The 17555-nt window shown below is 43.3% G+C and overlaps 1 protein-coding gene across 2 annotated transcripts in view; it reads right to left on the reverse strand.

Moving 5' to 3' along the window:
* LOC111949469 (sodium channel regulatory subunit beta-4) overlaps positions 1 to 15517 on the reverse strand; it is a 30706-nt gene extending 15189 nt beyond the window's left edge. For both annotated transcript variants that reach the window (XM_023966681.3, XM_023966682.2), the window contains exon 1: positions 14732 to 15517. In XM_023966681.3, coding sequence (XP_023822449.1) covers positions 14732 to 14825 — 94 coding nt within the window. In that variant the 5' untranslated portion in view covers positions 14826 to 15517. The remainder of the gene's footprint in view (positions 1 to 14731) is intronic.
* Between the last annotated feature and the right edge of the window lie 2038 nt (positions 15518 to 17555).

Consider the following 17555-nt stretch of genomic DNA (forward strand, 5'->3'; position numbering starts at 1 on the left):
TATGTCTCTCTTGCTTCACGACTATCGTATGTATCTAGGGCAGTTAGACCCGCATGGTGAAGTAATGTATTGGGCTAGATCCTCAGATAATCTATGAAAGAAGGAGCACCAGGAGACCGATTCTGCGTGGATGTGAATAGAAGAGTTTTTAAGAAGCCGACCCGAGAGTGGACTTAGGATGTGTATATTCAGTCGCAATTTCTGAGGAACTTCAGACCACTGCATCATGGGAGCCCCGAGCTTGTAAGAGAGGCGATCGACCATTATCTCCAACACTGTACCTAGAGGGCTACCGCTCAGGCAAATCTACAACGTAATGGGACTTCGGCTAGCTGGCAAGCCAAGGGTGATGTCCATTAGAGTATTATGAGGAGCAGTTATCTTTGAGAGAGAGGAGATGAGAGAGAGAGAGAGAAAGAGAGAGGAGAGGAGAGAGTAAAGAGAGCAGAAGAGAAGAGGCTTCCCGTGGACTGGTGTGTTGTTTATAGAGAAGCCGTGACTCCTCGTCCATTTAGCCATGACACCAGCTATACTGTTTTAGTCTGTTGATGCCAGTCAACTTGAAATTGTGGTGACACTGCTGTTACCTTAGTCCTGAGAGTTTTACATTCCTTTTTTACAACCATGGATATCCATCGAATGAAGAATATTTCTGCTCACCTGATACGTCTTATTTGCCTTGAAGTTTAAGAGCTAGTTCTACCGTGGTGCTCATATCATGACTAAGCACAATTTTTTGTGCGTCTAAATATTTAAACTTGCCTGTCTGCGTATCGGTGAGGGTTTACTTGTTTGTACTCTAAGATTTACATGTCATAGACTAGCAACCCCAAACTCCGCAGCCTCTCCTGTTCCTCTCCTGATTCCATTAGTGGCCCTTGTGAATGCATCACAGATGTGATACCTTATGCTATCTCAGAATTAAAATCAAGAAAAGCTGTTCTCGGACCCCCCCCCCCCCCTTTCCCCACCCACCCCCCACAGACACACACACACGAATACACACATCCGATAACCAAGCGGAAATACCAGTTGCTAAAGTTAGATCAGTTTTTCCAAAAATGAGCCACAAAGGCAGAGGTTTGTGTGGGTACAAGGCCGGATTATATTCCTAATCTCATCCTTTTGGCATTTTCCTTTCGTCCGGGGACTGATGACTGATATAAAGTAACTGCCGACCTGGAACTTCCTGTCAGATGCTCCATTCAAACTTCTGTTGTAATTTCTATTCCAAGGAAGTTGGAAATAGAGAAAGGTCACCCTTTTCCAAAACATCCCCAACTGAACTGCATGTTCACAACCCAGGAAGTGGCCATTGGAGTGATGCATTCTCAAAAGAACATGAGAAGGAGCTCACGTGTGATATCTCACAGCCCTCCATTGACTTCGCTATCCCCTATTTATCGTTCTTAGTTGAGTAATTGACTCCACCTGTCCCTTCCCCTCTCTTCCCCATCTCAACCATTCTGCCTCTCCTGCCTCTTTTACCTCGGAGCCACCATCACTCAGAATCTCTATCTAACTATTCCTCCTCTCCTCACCCCTGCCCTATGCATCCCTTCATTGCATTAAAAACTCAAAGTCGGTTAATAATTCATCTGCCCTTGGTTCTCCCTTTTCCTCTAGTCTCTCCTCCCCTCGTCTCCCTCTTCTTCGTTGCAGGAGTGCCCGCCACGTGTCTCTACAGGCTTGGTCAGACACTGGGGAAGACTATTTCCACTCAAACTTTTATTTATCCGTTCTTTCATGGGAGCTCCTAAAGTAACTAAGCTCTGGTACAGTGCATCTATTTCTGTAGTCTCTCCATCCCTCTTCACGTTCCTACTTCTTCAATGAGTTAAGCCTCTCTCCTTCAATTTCTCTGACCCTCTCTTCCTCCATCTTCCTCTCCGTGCGCATTTACTAGTGGCCGCCTGGCCTTAGCCTGGCGCTTGGTTATCCAGCTGGTCCCTTCAGCCCTCCACTTAGTGACTACAGGAGTAGGCATCTCTATTGCATACGGAAACGCATACGCCGGTTTTATAACGCAGTCAGACAGAAACCTGTGAGTCACTCCGTAGACCTGAGAATGAGCCTCAACCTCAGCCTGAGTAGAGCAGTGAAGTACAATAAGTACACTCAGCCTGTGCAGCAGGCCTCTCTCTCTCTGTCTCTTTTGCCCTCTTACAGGCATACTGCTCCCCTCAGTTACAGCACACCAAAGCACAGTGCAGAGTGGAGGTCATTATTCTTGGATCACTGTGGGTAACATTGCTTCAGCTACACTGGCGAAAGACAAGGAAACGAAGAAACGAACCTAAACAGCAGCACCACATAACGACATCAGACTCCCATTAGAACAAGAACAGAATTTGGATTTCTCCAATTTCCCAATATATGCCCTCCCTTTGGGCATTGCCACTTTGGGAAGAGTCAATCGAGGTTGCCAAGTCTACCTTTAGCTGCGATCTAACTTAATCACAGAACACTGAACGCGGAGCACAATGGTTTTGGATGCCATTATAGAGATCCTTTATCCAAGCATTTTTATTGAGAGCATCATCCATTACCATTATCTTTAGAAATGGTTTCCAGTTCCAGTGGGACTATGTCGTACTGCGTTAGCACACGAGGCATTGTTCAACTTATTTAAAAACAGGAAGACACAAAAATTCAAGTCCACAATAGACCCATACACCATAGCAAGCATCCACCAACCCCAGGGATAGGAATTCATTCAAACATCTGCCTTCAATCAACTCCTCAGCCGTGACCCTTCGGTGTATACCTTCTATGTGCTGCATTCAGGCTCTCAATTTACAGGCATAACTCATTTCCCTTGTAACCTACATGGGAAATCTCTTGACGATTACTAGAACGTACCCTTCATACAAAAGGAGAATTGAACTGCTATAAATGTCTTTCTGGTTCATTTGGACTGGTTTTTTAGGAAATATCCAAGAAAAACATTGGTGCAGTCCTAGTTAAAAGAAATTATAATCGACCTTATTCTCCCAAGGTACCTTAATTCATGAAGTCATCAAACATGCACCTCATAACCTTGACATACATAATCCTCCAGTAAATCTAAATGGCCCAACCATGGCCCAACCACCTGTGATTTTAGTACAGCAATTCAACCCATCACCTCGGCAGGCATGCAATACAAAAACAAGTGCCACTGTAGTGTTTCAGTCGAACATTATAACACAGCAAGGAGTCTATTGTTACACGCTAATCCATGGACTTCAATGTCGCTAACCATGCCCGCGCATGGTGTTAGTATTACAACACATTGCTATGTACAGGCCGTCAGCACGGGGCAGTAACACTACACAGGGGAGGAGTGCTGAGTGTCCGTGTGTGGTCTGGGGAGCACATATCTGTATATGGGTGAGGGTTGATGACATTCAACACTGTGTGCCACTCGCTCTCACTCTACCTGTGCTTGCCTGCCTGCCTGTGTGTGTGTGTGTGGGGGGGGGATTCTTACGGTTTTGGCAGGGCTGTAGTAACTATTGGGCCTGTAAGAGTGGCGTGTGTCTGAAGAGGTTATGACATCAGACCGGGGTGTGGATGTAGGTATTGGCAAGGGTAGCTTAAGACGAGTACGTCCTGTGTGTGTACATGATTTGAACGGCTTAAAATCAACTGTATTTTTAGCTACGCGACAGACATCCAACAGATATCCACCGGGGTAGTTTACATGGCTATTTCAGAGATAAAGCATCACTACCCCTCCAGGAATTCAATGCCTTGGTGATGGTCAACGTTATCTGATAGCAGACCCAACCACATATCCACCCAGTCTGATCCTGCAAACTTGACTTTCATATAGGGAGCTGAATGCAGCTTCAAGTTACACGCTTAGAATAAAAAAAAAAAAATCTAATCAAATCCAATGTTCTTGGTCACGTGCAGATATTTTGCAGATGCTATCGCAGGTGCAGCGAATAGCTTGTGATGCACAGAACAAAACAGTACAAACAGTACAAAACCAAACATTGAAATTAATGAATTAATAAATATCAATACGACCAATGTCAGAATATAAATACATACAGTACCAGTCAAAAGTTTGGAGATACTCATTCAAGGGTTTTTCTTTATTAGTTTTTCTTTATTTTCTTTCTTTCTTTCTTTTCTTCATTGTAGAATAATAGTGAAGACATCAAAACTATGAAATAACACACATGGAATCATGTAGTAACCAACAAAGTGTTAAACAAATTAAAATATATTATATACAGTGTTTTAGATTCTTCAAAGTAGCCATCCTTTGCCTTGATGACATTTTTGCACACTCTTGGCATTCTCTCAACCAGCTTCATGAGGAACAGTTGTGACGAATTTCCCACACATACTGAGCACTTGTTGGCTGCTTTTCCTTCACTCTGCGGTCCATTTCATCCCAAACCATCTCAATTGGGTTGAGGTTGGGTGATTGTGGAGGCCAGGTCATCTGATGCAGCACTCCATCACTCTCCATCTTGGTTAAATAGCCGTTACTCAACCTGGAGGTGTGTTTTGGGTCATTGTCTTGTTGAAAAACAAATGATAGTCCCACTAAGTGCAAAACAGATGGGAGGGCGTATAGCTGCAGAATGCTGTGGTAGCCATGCTGGTTAAGTGTGGCTTGAATTCTAAATAAATCACTGACAGTGTCACCAGCAAAGCACCCCCCACACCATCACACCTCCTCCATGCTTCAAGGTGAGAACCACACATGCTGAGATAATCCATTCACCTATTCTGCATCTCACAAAGACACGGTGGTTGGAACCAAAAATCTCAAATTTGGACTTATCAGACCAAAGGACAGAGTTCCACCGGTCTAATGTCCATTGCTCATGTTTCTTTGCCCAAGCAAGTCTCTTCTTCTTATTGGTGTCCTTTTGCAGCAATTTGACCATAAAGGCCTGATTCACGCAGTGTCCTCTGAACAGTTGATGTTGAGATGTGTCTGTTACTGGAAATCTCTGAAGCATTTATTTGGGCTGGTAACTCTAATGAAAGTATCCTCTGCAGCAGAGGTAACTCTTGGTCTTCCTTTGCTGTGGCGGTCCTTGTGGCTGTCAGTTTCATCATAGTGCTTGATGGCTTTTGTGACTACACTTGAAGAAACTTTAAAAGTTCTTGAATTTTCCCATATTGACTCACCTTCATGTCTTAAAGTCATGGTGGACTGTCATTTCTCTTTGCTTATTTGAGGTGTTCTTGCCATAATATGGACTTGGTATTTTACCAAATAGGGCTATCTTCTGTATACCACCCCTACCTTGTCACAACACAACTGATTCGCTCAAACTCATTAAGAAGGAATCCTAATTGGGGTCGGGGTGTGGGGTCGACGTCGTCGATGCACTTATTGATGAAGCCGATGACTGAGGTGGTATACTCCTCAATGCCATTGGATGAATCCCGGAACATATTCCAGTCTGTGCTAACAAAACAGTCCTGTAGCGTAGCATCCGCGTTATTTGACCACTTCCGTATTGAGCGAGTCACTGGTTCTTCCTGCTTTAGTCTTTGCTTGTAAGCAGGAATCAGGAGAATAGAATTATGATCAGATTTTCCAAATGGAGGTTCGGGGAGAGCTTTGTATCCATCTCTGTGTGTGGAGTAAAGGTGGTGTAGAGTTTTTTTCCTCTGGTTGCACGTGACATGCTGGTAAAAATTTGATGAAACTGATTTAAGTTTGTTTGCTTTAAAGTTCCTGGTCACTAGGAGCGCCACTTCTGGATGAGCATTTTGTTGTTTGCTTATGGCCCTATAGAGTTGGTTGAGTGCTGCCTTAGTGCCAGTATCGGTCTGTGGTGGTAAAATAGATGGCTACTAATAATATAGATGAGAACTCTCTTGGTAGACAGTGTGGTCTACAGCTTATCATTAGGTACTCTACCTCAGGCGAGCAATACCTTGAGACCTATTTAATATTAGACATAATATTAGTTATTGACAAAAAGACACACACACCCCTCATTTTACCAGACGTAGCATCTCTGTTCTGCCGGTGCATGGAAAATCCCGCCAGCTTTATATTTTCCATGTCGTCATTCAGCCACGACTCGGTGAAACATAAGATATTAGCAGTTCTTAATGTCCCGCTGGTAGGATAATCGTAATCGTTGGTCATCAATTTGTATTTTCCAATGATTGAATGCTAGCAAGTAGAACAAAGGCAGAGGGAGTTTACTCGCTCGCCTACGGATTCTCAGAAGGCAGCCCGATCTGCGTCCTCTAATCCTCCATCTTTTCTTCACGCAAATGACAGGGATTTGGGCCTGTTCCCGGGAGAGCAAAATATCCTTCTCATCAGACTTGTTAAAGGAAAAGGCTTCTTCCAGTTCGTGGTGAATAATCGCTGTTCTGATGTTCAGAAGTTATTTTCGGTCATAATAGACGTTAGCAGCAACACTATGTACAAAATAAGTAAAAAATTAAGTTACAAACAACTGCAAAAAAACTAACAAAATAGCACAATTGGTCAGGAGCATGTAAAACGTCAGCCATCCTCTTCGGCAAAATCTTAGTCAGCGCCATCAATGTTGTTTCCATGTCATTTCAATGAAATTACGTTGAACCAATGTATAATAGACGTTTAATTGACATCTGTGCCCAGTGGGATGAAACTGGTCTGAGAAATTCTTGATATGTTTAGCAAGCTCAGACTCCATGTCCTCAGATAAGACCTTATGTGCCTCTGCTACTCTATCATAGCCTCTCTTTCGACCAGGTATGTTTGTTTTATTTTTTGTCAATGTACCCCTTCAGTGTCATTCAGTCAATTTTTTCATCATTTGCTGCTGCTCGAATGGTCTTCTTCCCTTCTCTCCTTTCCTTGGCTGCACTCTCATGAACCTCAAAGGGGGGCTAAACCGCTGCCTGTTTTACATATGTATACACAGGGCATGTCTGTTCTGTACCAATACAAAATGCACTATCTTGAGTTCATATGCATGTTATATTGCAAAAATACTATGCATATTATGCATAAAACTGAACAAATATAATCATAATTTGTATGTGGTATGGTAGCCATTGGCTCAACTTGCCCCTTGGCATCCTGCCCTGTACCCTGCCCTGAACTTTAGTCACTGTTACTTAGAGACTGCTGCCCTATATAAATGACATATAGTTATTGAACACTGGTCACTTTAATAATGTTTATGTACTGTTTTACCCACTTCAGATGTATATACTGTATTCTGGTCAAGGCTCATCCTACAGAACGACTGCTATTCACACCTTTTCTATTCCTATACTCTCCATACTGTCTATACACACCATCATATACATACAGTACCAGTCAAAGGTTCTACATTGTAGAATAACAGTGAAGACATCACAGCTATGAAATAACACATATGGAATCATGTAGTAACCAAAAAAGTGTTAACAAATCAAAATATATTTTAAATTTGAGATTCTTCAAAGTAGCCACAGACACCTTAGCCAAATACATTTAAACTCAGTTTTTCACAATTCCTGACATTTAATCCAAGTAAAGATTCCCTGTTTTAGGTCAGTTAGGATCACCACTTTATTTTAAGAATGTGAAGTGTCAGAATAATAGTAGAGAGATGTCACGTTCGTTATATTGAGTGGACCAATATGCAGCGTGGTATGTTTCCATCCTCTTTATTTGGAAGAGAAACTCAAAGAAAAGACAACAAAGCGTAAAACGAAACGTGAAGCTCAAAATGTAGTGCTCACAGGCTACAATACCTAGACAAGATCCCACAAAGCACAATGGGGAAATGGCTGCCTAAATATGATCCCCAATCAGAGACAACGATAAACAGCTGCCTCTGATTGGGAACCATACCAGGCCAACATAGATAATGGATATCATAAGGTGAATGCACCAATTTGTAAGTCGCTCTGGATAAGAGCGTCTGCTAAATGACTTAAATGTAAATGTAAATAATTAATCACCTAGATAACCCACCCTAGTCACTGTCACGCCCCAACCAACATAGAGAATAAACAGCTCTCTATGGTCAGGGCGTGACAAAAGAAAGATTTCTTTCAGCTTTTATTTCTTTCATCACATTCCCAGTGGGTCAGAAGTTTACATACACTCAATTAGTACTTGGTAGCATTGCCTTAAAATTGTTTAACTTGGGTCAAACGTTTCGGGGAACCTTCCACACGCTTCCCACAATAAGTTGGGTGAATTTTGGCCCATTCCTCCTGACAGAGCTGGTGTAACTGCCCACACATTTTCTATAGGGTTGAGGTCAGGAGTTTGTGATGGTCACTCCAATACCTGGACTTTGTTGTCCTTAAGCCATTTTGCCACAACTTTGGAAGTATACTTGGGGTCCTTGTCCATTTGGAAGACCCATTTGGGACCAAGCTTTAACTTCCTGACTGATGTCTCGAGATGTTGCTTCAATATATCCACATACATTTCCTTCATCATGGTTCCGTCTATTTTGTGAAGTGCACCAGTCCCTCCTGCAGCAAAGCACCCCCACAACATGCTGTTGCCACCCCGTGCTTCACGGTTGGGATGGTGTTCTTTGGCTTGCAAGCCTCCCCCTTTTTCCTCCAAACATAACGATGGTCATTATGGCCAAACAGTTCCATTTTTATTTCATCAGACCAAAGGACATTTCTCCAAAAAATACAATCTTTGTCCCATGTGCAGTTGCATACCGTAGTCTGTTTTTTTATGGCGGTTTTGGAGCAGTGGCTTCATACTTGCTGAGCTGCATTTCAGGTTATGTCGATAAAGGACTTGTTTTACTGTGGCTATAGATACGTTAATTACCCATTGGTCTTTCTGAGGCTGAGAGTTGTTTTTCTCCATTAGACTTACAGGAAAAATAGATGAAGTTTGTAATGATGTTGGCTATTTCACCTCTGCTCTCTCACTTCTAGCGCAAGCAAACACACAGATGAGAAGGGGCTTGGTTTTTCATCAGGACTGCACAGCCCTTAGTAAAGATGCACTCCAGGATCTTAAAGGTGCAATATGCAGAAATTGCCCTGCCATTTCCTCATTGCAAAAAWTCTAATAGTTCGCATAATTTCAGTTTGTGACAAAACAAGCATTCAGAATGTAGACAATTGTCGTGTCATTGACTATCATTAAATGTGAAGACTGTATATTATAAAATCAATTGGAAAGCGGCCGCTGTCAGATCACCGACCATTTTAAATCCCACCGTACRTTCTCCGCTATGCAATCTGGTTTCCGAGCTGGTCACGGGTGCACCTCAGCCACGCTCAAGGTCCTAAACGATATCATAACCACCATCAATAAAAGACAGTACTGTGGAGCCGTCTTCATCGACCTGGCCAAGGCTTTTGACTTTGTCAATCAACGTATTCTTATCGGCAGACTCAACAGCCTTGGTTTCTCTAATGACTGCCTCGCCTGGTTAACTAACTACTTCTCAGATAGAGAAGTGTGTCAAATCGGAGGGCCTGTTGTCCGAACCTCTGGCAGTTTCTATGGGGGTGCCACAGGGTTCAATTCTTGGGTCGACTCTTTTCTCTGTTTATATCAATGATGTCGCTCTTGCTGCGGGTGATTCTTTGATCCACCTCTATGCAGACGACACCATTCTGTATACATCTGGCCCTTCTTTGGACACTGTGTTAACACACCTCCAAACGAGCTTCAACGCCATACAACACTCCTTCAGTGGCCTCCAACTGCTCTTAAATGCTAGTAAAACGAAATAAATGCTCTTCAACCGATCGCTGCCCGCAACTGCCCAACTGACTAGCATCACTACTCTGGACGGTTCCCACTTAGAGTATGTGGACAACTCTAAATACCTAGGTGTCTGGCTAGACTGTAAACTCTCCTTCCAGACTCACATTAAGCATCTCCAATCCAAAGTTAAATCTAGAATCGGCTTCCTATTTCGCAACATACTACCCACCACTGTGACCTGTATGCTCTCGTTGGCTAGTCCTCGCTACATATTCAGCGCCAAACCCACTGGCTCCAGGTCATCTATAAGTCTTTGCTAGGTAAAGCTCCGCCTTATCTCAGCTCACTGGTCACCATAGAACCACCCACATGTAGCACGCGTTCCAACAGGTATATATCACTGGTCATCCCCAAAACCAACACTGCCTTTGGCCGCCTCTCCTTCTAGTTCTCTGCTGAAAATGACTGGAACGAATTGCAAACATCACTGAAGTTGGAGACTTATATCTCTCTCACTAACGTTAAGCATCAGCTGTCAGAGCAGCTTACCGATCACTGCAGCTGTACACAGCCCATCTGTAAATAGCCCATCCAACCAACCAACTACCAACTACCTACCTTATCCCCTTATTTGTTTTGGTTTTTCTGCTCTTTTGCACACCGGTATTTCTACTTGCACATTCTCATCTGCACATCTATCACTCCAGTGTATATTGCTAAATTGTAATTACTTCGCCACTATTGGCCTATTTATTGCCTTAGCTCCTTACTTAATTTGCACACACTGTATACAGATTTTTCTCTTGTGTTATTGACTGTACGTTTGTTTATCCCATGTGTAACTCTATGTTGTTTTTGTTGCACTGCTTTGCTTTATCTTGGCCAGGTCGCAGTTGTAAATGATAACTTGTTCTCAACTGGCCTACCTGGTTAAATAAAGTAAATTAAAACAATTCTCTATGTGTAATTCAATTACGCGATTAAACTAATCATGTAACTTTAATTTAATAGAATGTTGGGGCACCACTGATTTTTGTTTGTTTGTATTGTGTCATTTTCCCAAATACAACTCTTCAGATATTTTCATATATTATCAAAACAGTCGCTTATTAATGAATTGTACGTCATCAGTTTCATTAGTGAATGTCGCAAACCCTTGGATATCTGCACGAACCCTAGCATAGAATCATGAATCAGCGATATACAAATTGGCTTAATTATTTATTTACTAATCAACTTAATCAATCACAGAAATACATGATAAACACACCATTAGTTATGCATTGGGTACTAAACATGACCCAAGGAAAAGTCCCTAGTGGATGAAACCGATATGACGGCTTGGTAGACAAAGGAAAGGGGGTGTGGCCCGTTCAAGAGTTGGAGACTCATAGCTGATAACTACACTCATAGAAATTGCTAATACTTTGAATATGAACAACCGCTCATTCGAAAAGAAATTGCAATTTACATATTTACGAGTGTATGTCTTGTTGTCTCTCTCTGTGGTTGCTGGTCCATCTGCTGGAGAGAGTCAACAGAAAAGTCTCTGGTTGCGTTCCTAATGGATACGTCAGGCGTACCCATGTTGTCGCATAGAATAGATGTTTCGGCGGTTGTCGTATTCTTCGTCCTAGGCTACGTACATTTCCAGCTGCAGACTGAAAAGGCCTCGTCTAAGATTTGCTCCTTCTGTGGAAATGTTTTAGAGTTTCACAATTTCTAGCCGTGTACCAACGCTACATGCTGTATGGTCTCCTCGGCCTATAGAGTTGTAGTTCTTAACCATTTCACATGTAGCTACCACTCCATACTTTTCTGGTCTCATGGCCTATCGTGTTGTAGTCATTTCAACGTGGGGACTGTCTTGGCATTCTCTGACTTTAGTTTGGAGATTTCTTAACCATTCCAACATGTAGCCACCGCTTCATGCTTTTCTGGTCTTGTAGTTTTAAACCATTTGTCAGCCGTGTAGCTACCGCTGCACGCTGTCTAATGTAAATGTTGTCGGAAGTTGGTTTTATAGAAGAAGGTGCGTTTCCATGATGCCTAATGTAATTTCTGGCGTCACGGGAGCGTGGCCACTGACTAGTTAAAACTTTATACCTAAACAAGATCTTGTTTAAATGGTCAACATCACATTACATCTTCTCGCAAATAGTTTCATATTGAATCATATATTTTACACAACATTCAGGTAGAAAACGAATAACTGAGGAATGTACACTTCCAGAGATATCGTTATCTTGTCCTACTCCCTTTCCTGATGTCACAAAATAAAACAACTTTGACATTAAATACCCACGGACCATTCCCACATTCTCAAAATTAGAAATATTGTTTAATTCTGAAATGTTGGGGATTAGGAGTTTTGGCAAGAGAAGCTCTTTAGTCTCCCAGAGGTTTCTTTCCCCTCAATATTCCATGGCAGCAAAGAGAGTGACCGTTGTAAAACCTGAGGTGGGAGAGAGAGTGGGAGGGGGGGAGCCACGATATACACCCAAAAGGGTCACGTCGTGACACAAAAAAGTACCATCTAAACTGCTGTGAAATATTTGTTCAATAATCCCCCCCAAAAAATGTTTCAGCTGTTTCAAGCTGGTGTAGAGAACCGAAAGTAAAAGACGAAAAAACTAAACATAAGAACAGGTAGCACATAACAGATCTACCGCTTCTTAGACTTGCTTTCAACGAGAATGACAGATCTCACATTTCTATGTGAATTTGGTCAGGTCGCCCAAAAAGTTACATATTGCATCTTTAAGCACAACAAATGTGTAACACATAGTACAAATTGGATTTGTAACTTAATACGAATTGCAACAAAAAAAAACGTACAAATAAATTCAGAACGTAACGTATCATACGAAATGGATGACATAGTACACAATTGGATGACGTAGTACACACAGAACGGGGACCACAGTTGGCTCATGAGCACCACTTTCAAAGCTACTGGCTGAAACTATACTGAAGTTTGAGAGTGCATCTTTAAGCCTCATATTGTTGTGTTTGTTTGGCTACATTCTGATGTGGAACTAAGATGTCCTAATTCCCTGACCTTCTATCCATCACCTGATGTAAAGAACAAGTCTAACAGCTAACATCTCTCATACTGTAGTCTAGTAGTCTCTCTCTCCACTCTGCCAATGTAGAATGACCACAGGATCTAATGATATTATATGGGACATATAGGCACATAAACATGCCAACAACATTATAAATCCTTCCCTGGTCTCTGATGGATGGCTCGAGGGGGTGTTGGCTTGCCCTACTGTAGGCCTGGCTGGTCGACATGTGAACCCAATCTTTTTTGTTGGAGGTTAAACCCTCCACTATACGCTAGAGGTTTATATACGAACATGAACATTAACCCRRCSCCCCCCCCCCCCCCCCCKSCTGTAAAAAAATGACCTGTCGTAGTATTATAGCCTGTACTTCACCTTGACACAGAGCCAAAGAGAGCCGCCAGGCAGAGAATCCAGAGAAAACTGGCCATGGATACACACAGACAGGCGTGGCTACTTATCAGGGACGTCTTATAATCTCATCTAATATCATGTCACATTCCATCTCAAAGAAATATGCAAATGACAAGCCCATTTATTATCGGTAGATCTCTGCTGTGTTAGCCTCCTTGGAATTCTATGCTAATTTAGATTAAAAAACTTGCTTTAAGATGTTTTGTGCAATCTTGTGACCTTGCTCTTATTTGTTTGGTGGGTTGATGTCAGTGCCAATAAGGCACTCACCTCAAAAGATGCTGAGGAGTCTTAGGTTACCCCCACTAAGGATTGTGTCCATTTTACAGTAGGTGCTAACAATTAGCGATAACAAACGGATATGATCATGTGTGGATTCTCAAATACGTAGGGTTTAGTCTAAAGCTTGAGTAACTATATTGTATTACTGTACATTATACAGCACTTTGTGTTGAAAACAGTCAGGCACTCTACTACAAAGAAAACCTATAGAGCAATGTGTATCATGATATATCATATCACCCAGACATACAAATGTAAGGTACCATGGGGTTGTTGGATCATTGTTAGTGGTCACACTAGTCTGTACATAGCTAAACAAAACATGTTAAAAGGATAATAAAAAAATTGAAGGAAGAAAACTGAGGAGAATGAGAATAGATGGATATCCTATGATTTAGGTAGTTATTGATCCAGCCTGCTCATTATCTGACTTTAAAAAAAGATGGATTAAATATATTTTCCCCAAAAAATATATTTTCCCCAAAAAATATATATTTCCCCAAAATATATTTCCCCCAAAATTAGATATTCCTCCATATATCCCTATACACTTCCCTCACTGTATTAAGACCTTACACTTCATCCCGTCAGCTGTATAAGTAAAATATCTCCCTGATTAAGTGATATGTGTAAATGTACCGTGACAGAATGAAGTGCGTAGTTGAATCTGCATCGCTGGTTCCTCTGATGAGAAGACAGTGTAAAGGGCGGTCTTTTGACAACTACACTGTGTTCCTCACATGACAACTTCCATCCCCACTGCCTCATCTAGATGAATATTCTCTTGTCCCATGGATCATTCTCCCCATTCCCCCCTAAAGATGTAAACATTGGACATTATCACACTCATTGACTTGGCAGGGTCCATTGGCAGTGCCCATAATTCTACTTGCGCTAAACAGGATCCATTGTTACCGGCATCCTCTTATTGACTCTGGATCTACACCTTGCTATCTCAAATTCATCCCCTCCACTCACTCTCTTAGTGAAATAGCAAGATGCAGCACTTGCTGCCCTGACCTGGCTAAAACACATGACTCTGAGTCTCCCGATATAGAAAAGCATGAGTCGTGTAAGCAAATAAACCCCCGCCTTACAAGCAACAAGTAAATGAGCGTGCAACCCTGTCCTCCGGCGTCGAACACATTTCTGCAAGCTCGGCAGAACCTGCAGTGATTTGGCTGGCACCCCAGGGGTAGGATGGAGGGAGACGGGTGCAGAGAGAGAGAGAGACAAAGAGATAGAGCAAGAGAGAGTTAGAGAGAGAGAGAGAGGAGACTAAAAATGCCAGTATAAAGTCAGCTTTTGGACTCACCGAGCAGAAGTGTGACGACAACACTGGCATGGACGGTGTCTCCTGAGCGCAAAAACCTGGACATAGTGAACCTGCCGCTTCCTTTGGACTCCATATCCTACTGCGTCCTTCTGGCAATCTGTCCGTCCGTCTGTTTATCTGTATGTCTGTCTGTCCTCCCCTGGATACACACTCTGGGTGGGTGTGTGTTGGAGCAAGCAGGGGTGCGGGTGGGATAGAGGGGAGGGGTAGGCTGAGGTGGGACGCAGAGCGAGCAAAGAAATAAAAAGCAAGACTTGTCAGTCTGCAAAGTCCTGCTGTGAGTGTCTCCCTCCTCTTCTCCCTCCTTTGCGGTGAGTCCCAGAGAAGGAGAGTGAATTGATGGCTTATTCCTGGATTATGAGTCCTGTCTACCCTTCTGTATGTGCCAGGCTGAAGACAGACTGAAAGAGAGAGTAACAGAAAGAGACAGACGAAGGGAAGGCTCCTGCACCTGATCCAGGCTTTCTCTCTCTTTCTTTGCTTCAGTCGCTCTCTCTCACTCGCCGACACACTGATTATCTGCTGAATCCCTCAGCCTGAGAGCTAGACCAGGCAGAGGAGAGGAAAAAAACTCACTCAGAGAGAGCAAGCATCTGCACCGCAGAGCAATGGAGCTGTGGAGGCAGTCGGGGGATGTCAGCGTTGCCCCTTACGGAGAGCTGCATGTGGGGGGAGGGAGCGGAGAGGACAGCAGAGCCTGGAGCTCAGACAGACAGGCAGCAGGCAGCAGGCGGTATGTGTCTCCCTAGCCGGTACAGGGAGGAATGAGCGGGGAGGGAGAGCCACTGCAGCAGAGGCATGGAGGACAGAGTGAGCGAGCGGGAGGGAAAGAGGGGAGGGGGAGGGATGGGAGAGGAGAGGAGTTGAATGGGGATCTTCAGCCTGATTGCATCTGGGGGCTATCTCACACTAGAGGGTCCTGCAACCCACCCTGTCTACCACTGCGCCCGCGGCCGGGTTTAGGAGGGTTTCTCTGGGTACACTGCCATCTATACCCCCCTCCATCCTGGATCACCTCCCACCACTCTCCATCAATTTTCCATATGTTTTAGAATAATGACTTTTTCCTTGAAAGCTGTTATTATTTCACTCAGCCACACACACTTGTGTTTTGTCTCCATGACTCATCTAATTCCCCCTACATGTACCATTCCACGACTCATCTAATTCACCCTGCATGTACCATTCCATGACTCATCTAATTCCCCCTACATGTACCATTCCATCAGTTCGTGTTCAATCCAGTTGGATTTCAAACAAAGATAGTTCATTTTTTTCTCTCTGTCAGTTTTAAATCCGAGGGGTTCCTGTAATGCAGGCTGTAACCAGGGAAGTCACTGAGGTCAACTACCAGATCAGATGCAACGCGTAGATAATCGATGTGCATACATGCACAGTAACATGCCATCATTGATACATGCTAAGATTGTATGGGTCTTTATAGTCCTGCTAAAAAATCTCTGTCGCATCTGTTGTTTCTGCCGCAGCATTGACGATACTTTATCACAAACGTGTTTCACTCTATCAACAAACTCTCCAAATAATGATGAAATCAGAAAATACCACTAAAATAACCAAAGTTTCAAGAAAGGCTAGCGTAATCGCAATCACGTTGACTGATTTCCCTGTGCACGCACAGAATGTCCTGTACATGTTGCTTTGAACTTGACTGCCCATGCCTCGCTCTCTGCCGCTCTCCCACCCCCACCCCCACCCTGTCACCCATATGATTGAGGGGCCTGAATACGTGACCTCCACCACCTGTCACCGGTTGAGTGGGAGTAGGTGTCGGGTGACCCATCAAGCACCAGTGTCGGGTGCTTGATGCCTGAGGAGGGTGTGTGAGATAAGGGGTGTGGGTGTGTGAGAGGGGTGTGGATATGAGGGGTGCTGCAAGGTGAGAGGTACAGAGACCCCTTAAAAAAAGTCACCGTAATTGACCTATGAGGGTTCACATGACAGAATCCAGAGGGGCAAGGGTCAATGGTTATGTAAATGATGATGCCAACAAAAACGCTAAATATTGAGTAATATTGTAGCCGAACATCCCCACTTTGATAAAGGCACTGCCATACACTCCACCAGTCCTTCCAACTACTAGTCTTGAGTGTGTAAAGGGGTGTGTGTGTGTGCGTGTGTGTCTGTGTGTGTGTGTGAGAGCTGCTCTATATGAGGTGATTGATGCTTGTCATTCAACATGATGTAAACCTTGATCTGAGAACAGCTGTCACCCTGGCATGGGAAGTGTGTGTGTGTGAGTTTGTCAGTGCACATGTGTGCATGCTTCCGTGCTTGCATGTGTGTGGCACGCAATGCAGGGGTCTCCCGGGGAAGGTGACTCCATCATTAGTTTGTAAATGAATCTTTCGATGATTAATATATAGAGAAAACTTTGCCAGGTGCAGTCCAACAACAGAGCAGAATTCACAGCAATAATTAATATAACTGTGTGTGTGTTAATTGAATTGATTCTTTTGAAAACACTAGTACATTCCTCATATAACACATTACATTAGCACATCAGCAGTGGATCATCTTCTTGAATTATTAATTGTTCCATATAAATAAAACCACCTTGCTCACCACAATGAAATTGTTTTCACTGATGACGGGCGTAGGGAGCTTCATGAGTGGTTAGATACGTGCATCTTCACTGAGGCAGTTACAGGGCTGTAGAAGTGACATGTTCCTGGCGGGATCGACGGATTTATGATTCTGCACCTTCCCACCACACACACACATAAAACACATGTGCACGTACACATGTATACACACACACGCAGTCCTTCTGAATTCAGGACGA

The sequence above is a fragment of the Salvelinus sp. IW2-2015 genome, linkage group LG22 (genome assembly GCF_002910315.2).
Source record: "Salvelinus sp. IW2-2015 linkage group LG22, ASM291031v2, whole genome shotgun sequence".
NCBI classification, from domain to species: Eukaryota; Metazoa; Chordata; class Actinopteri; order Salmoniformes; family Salmonidae; genus Salvelinus; species Salvelinus sp. IW2-2015.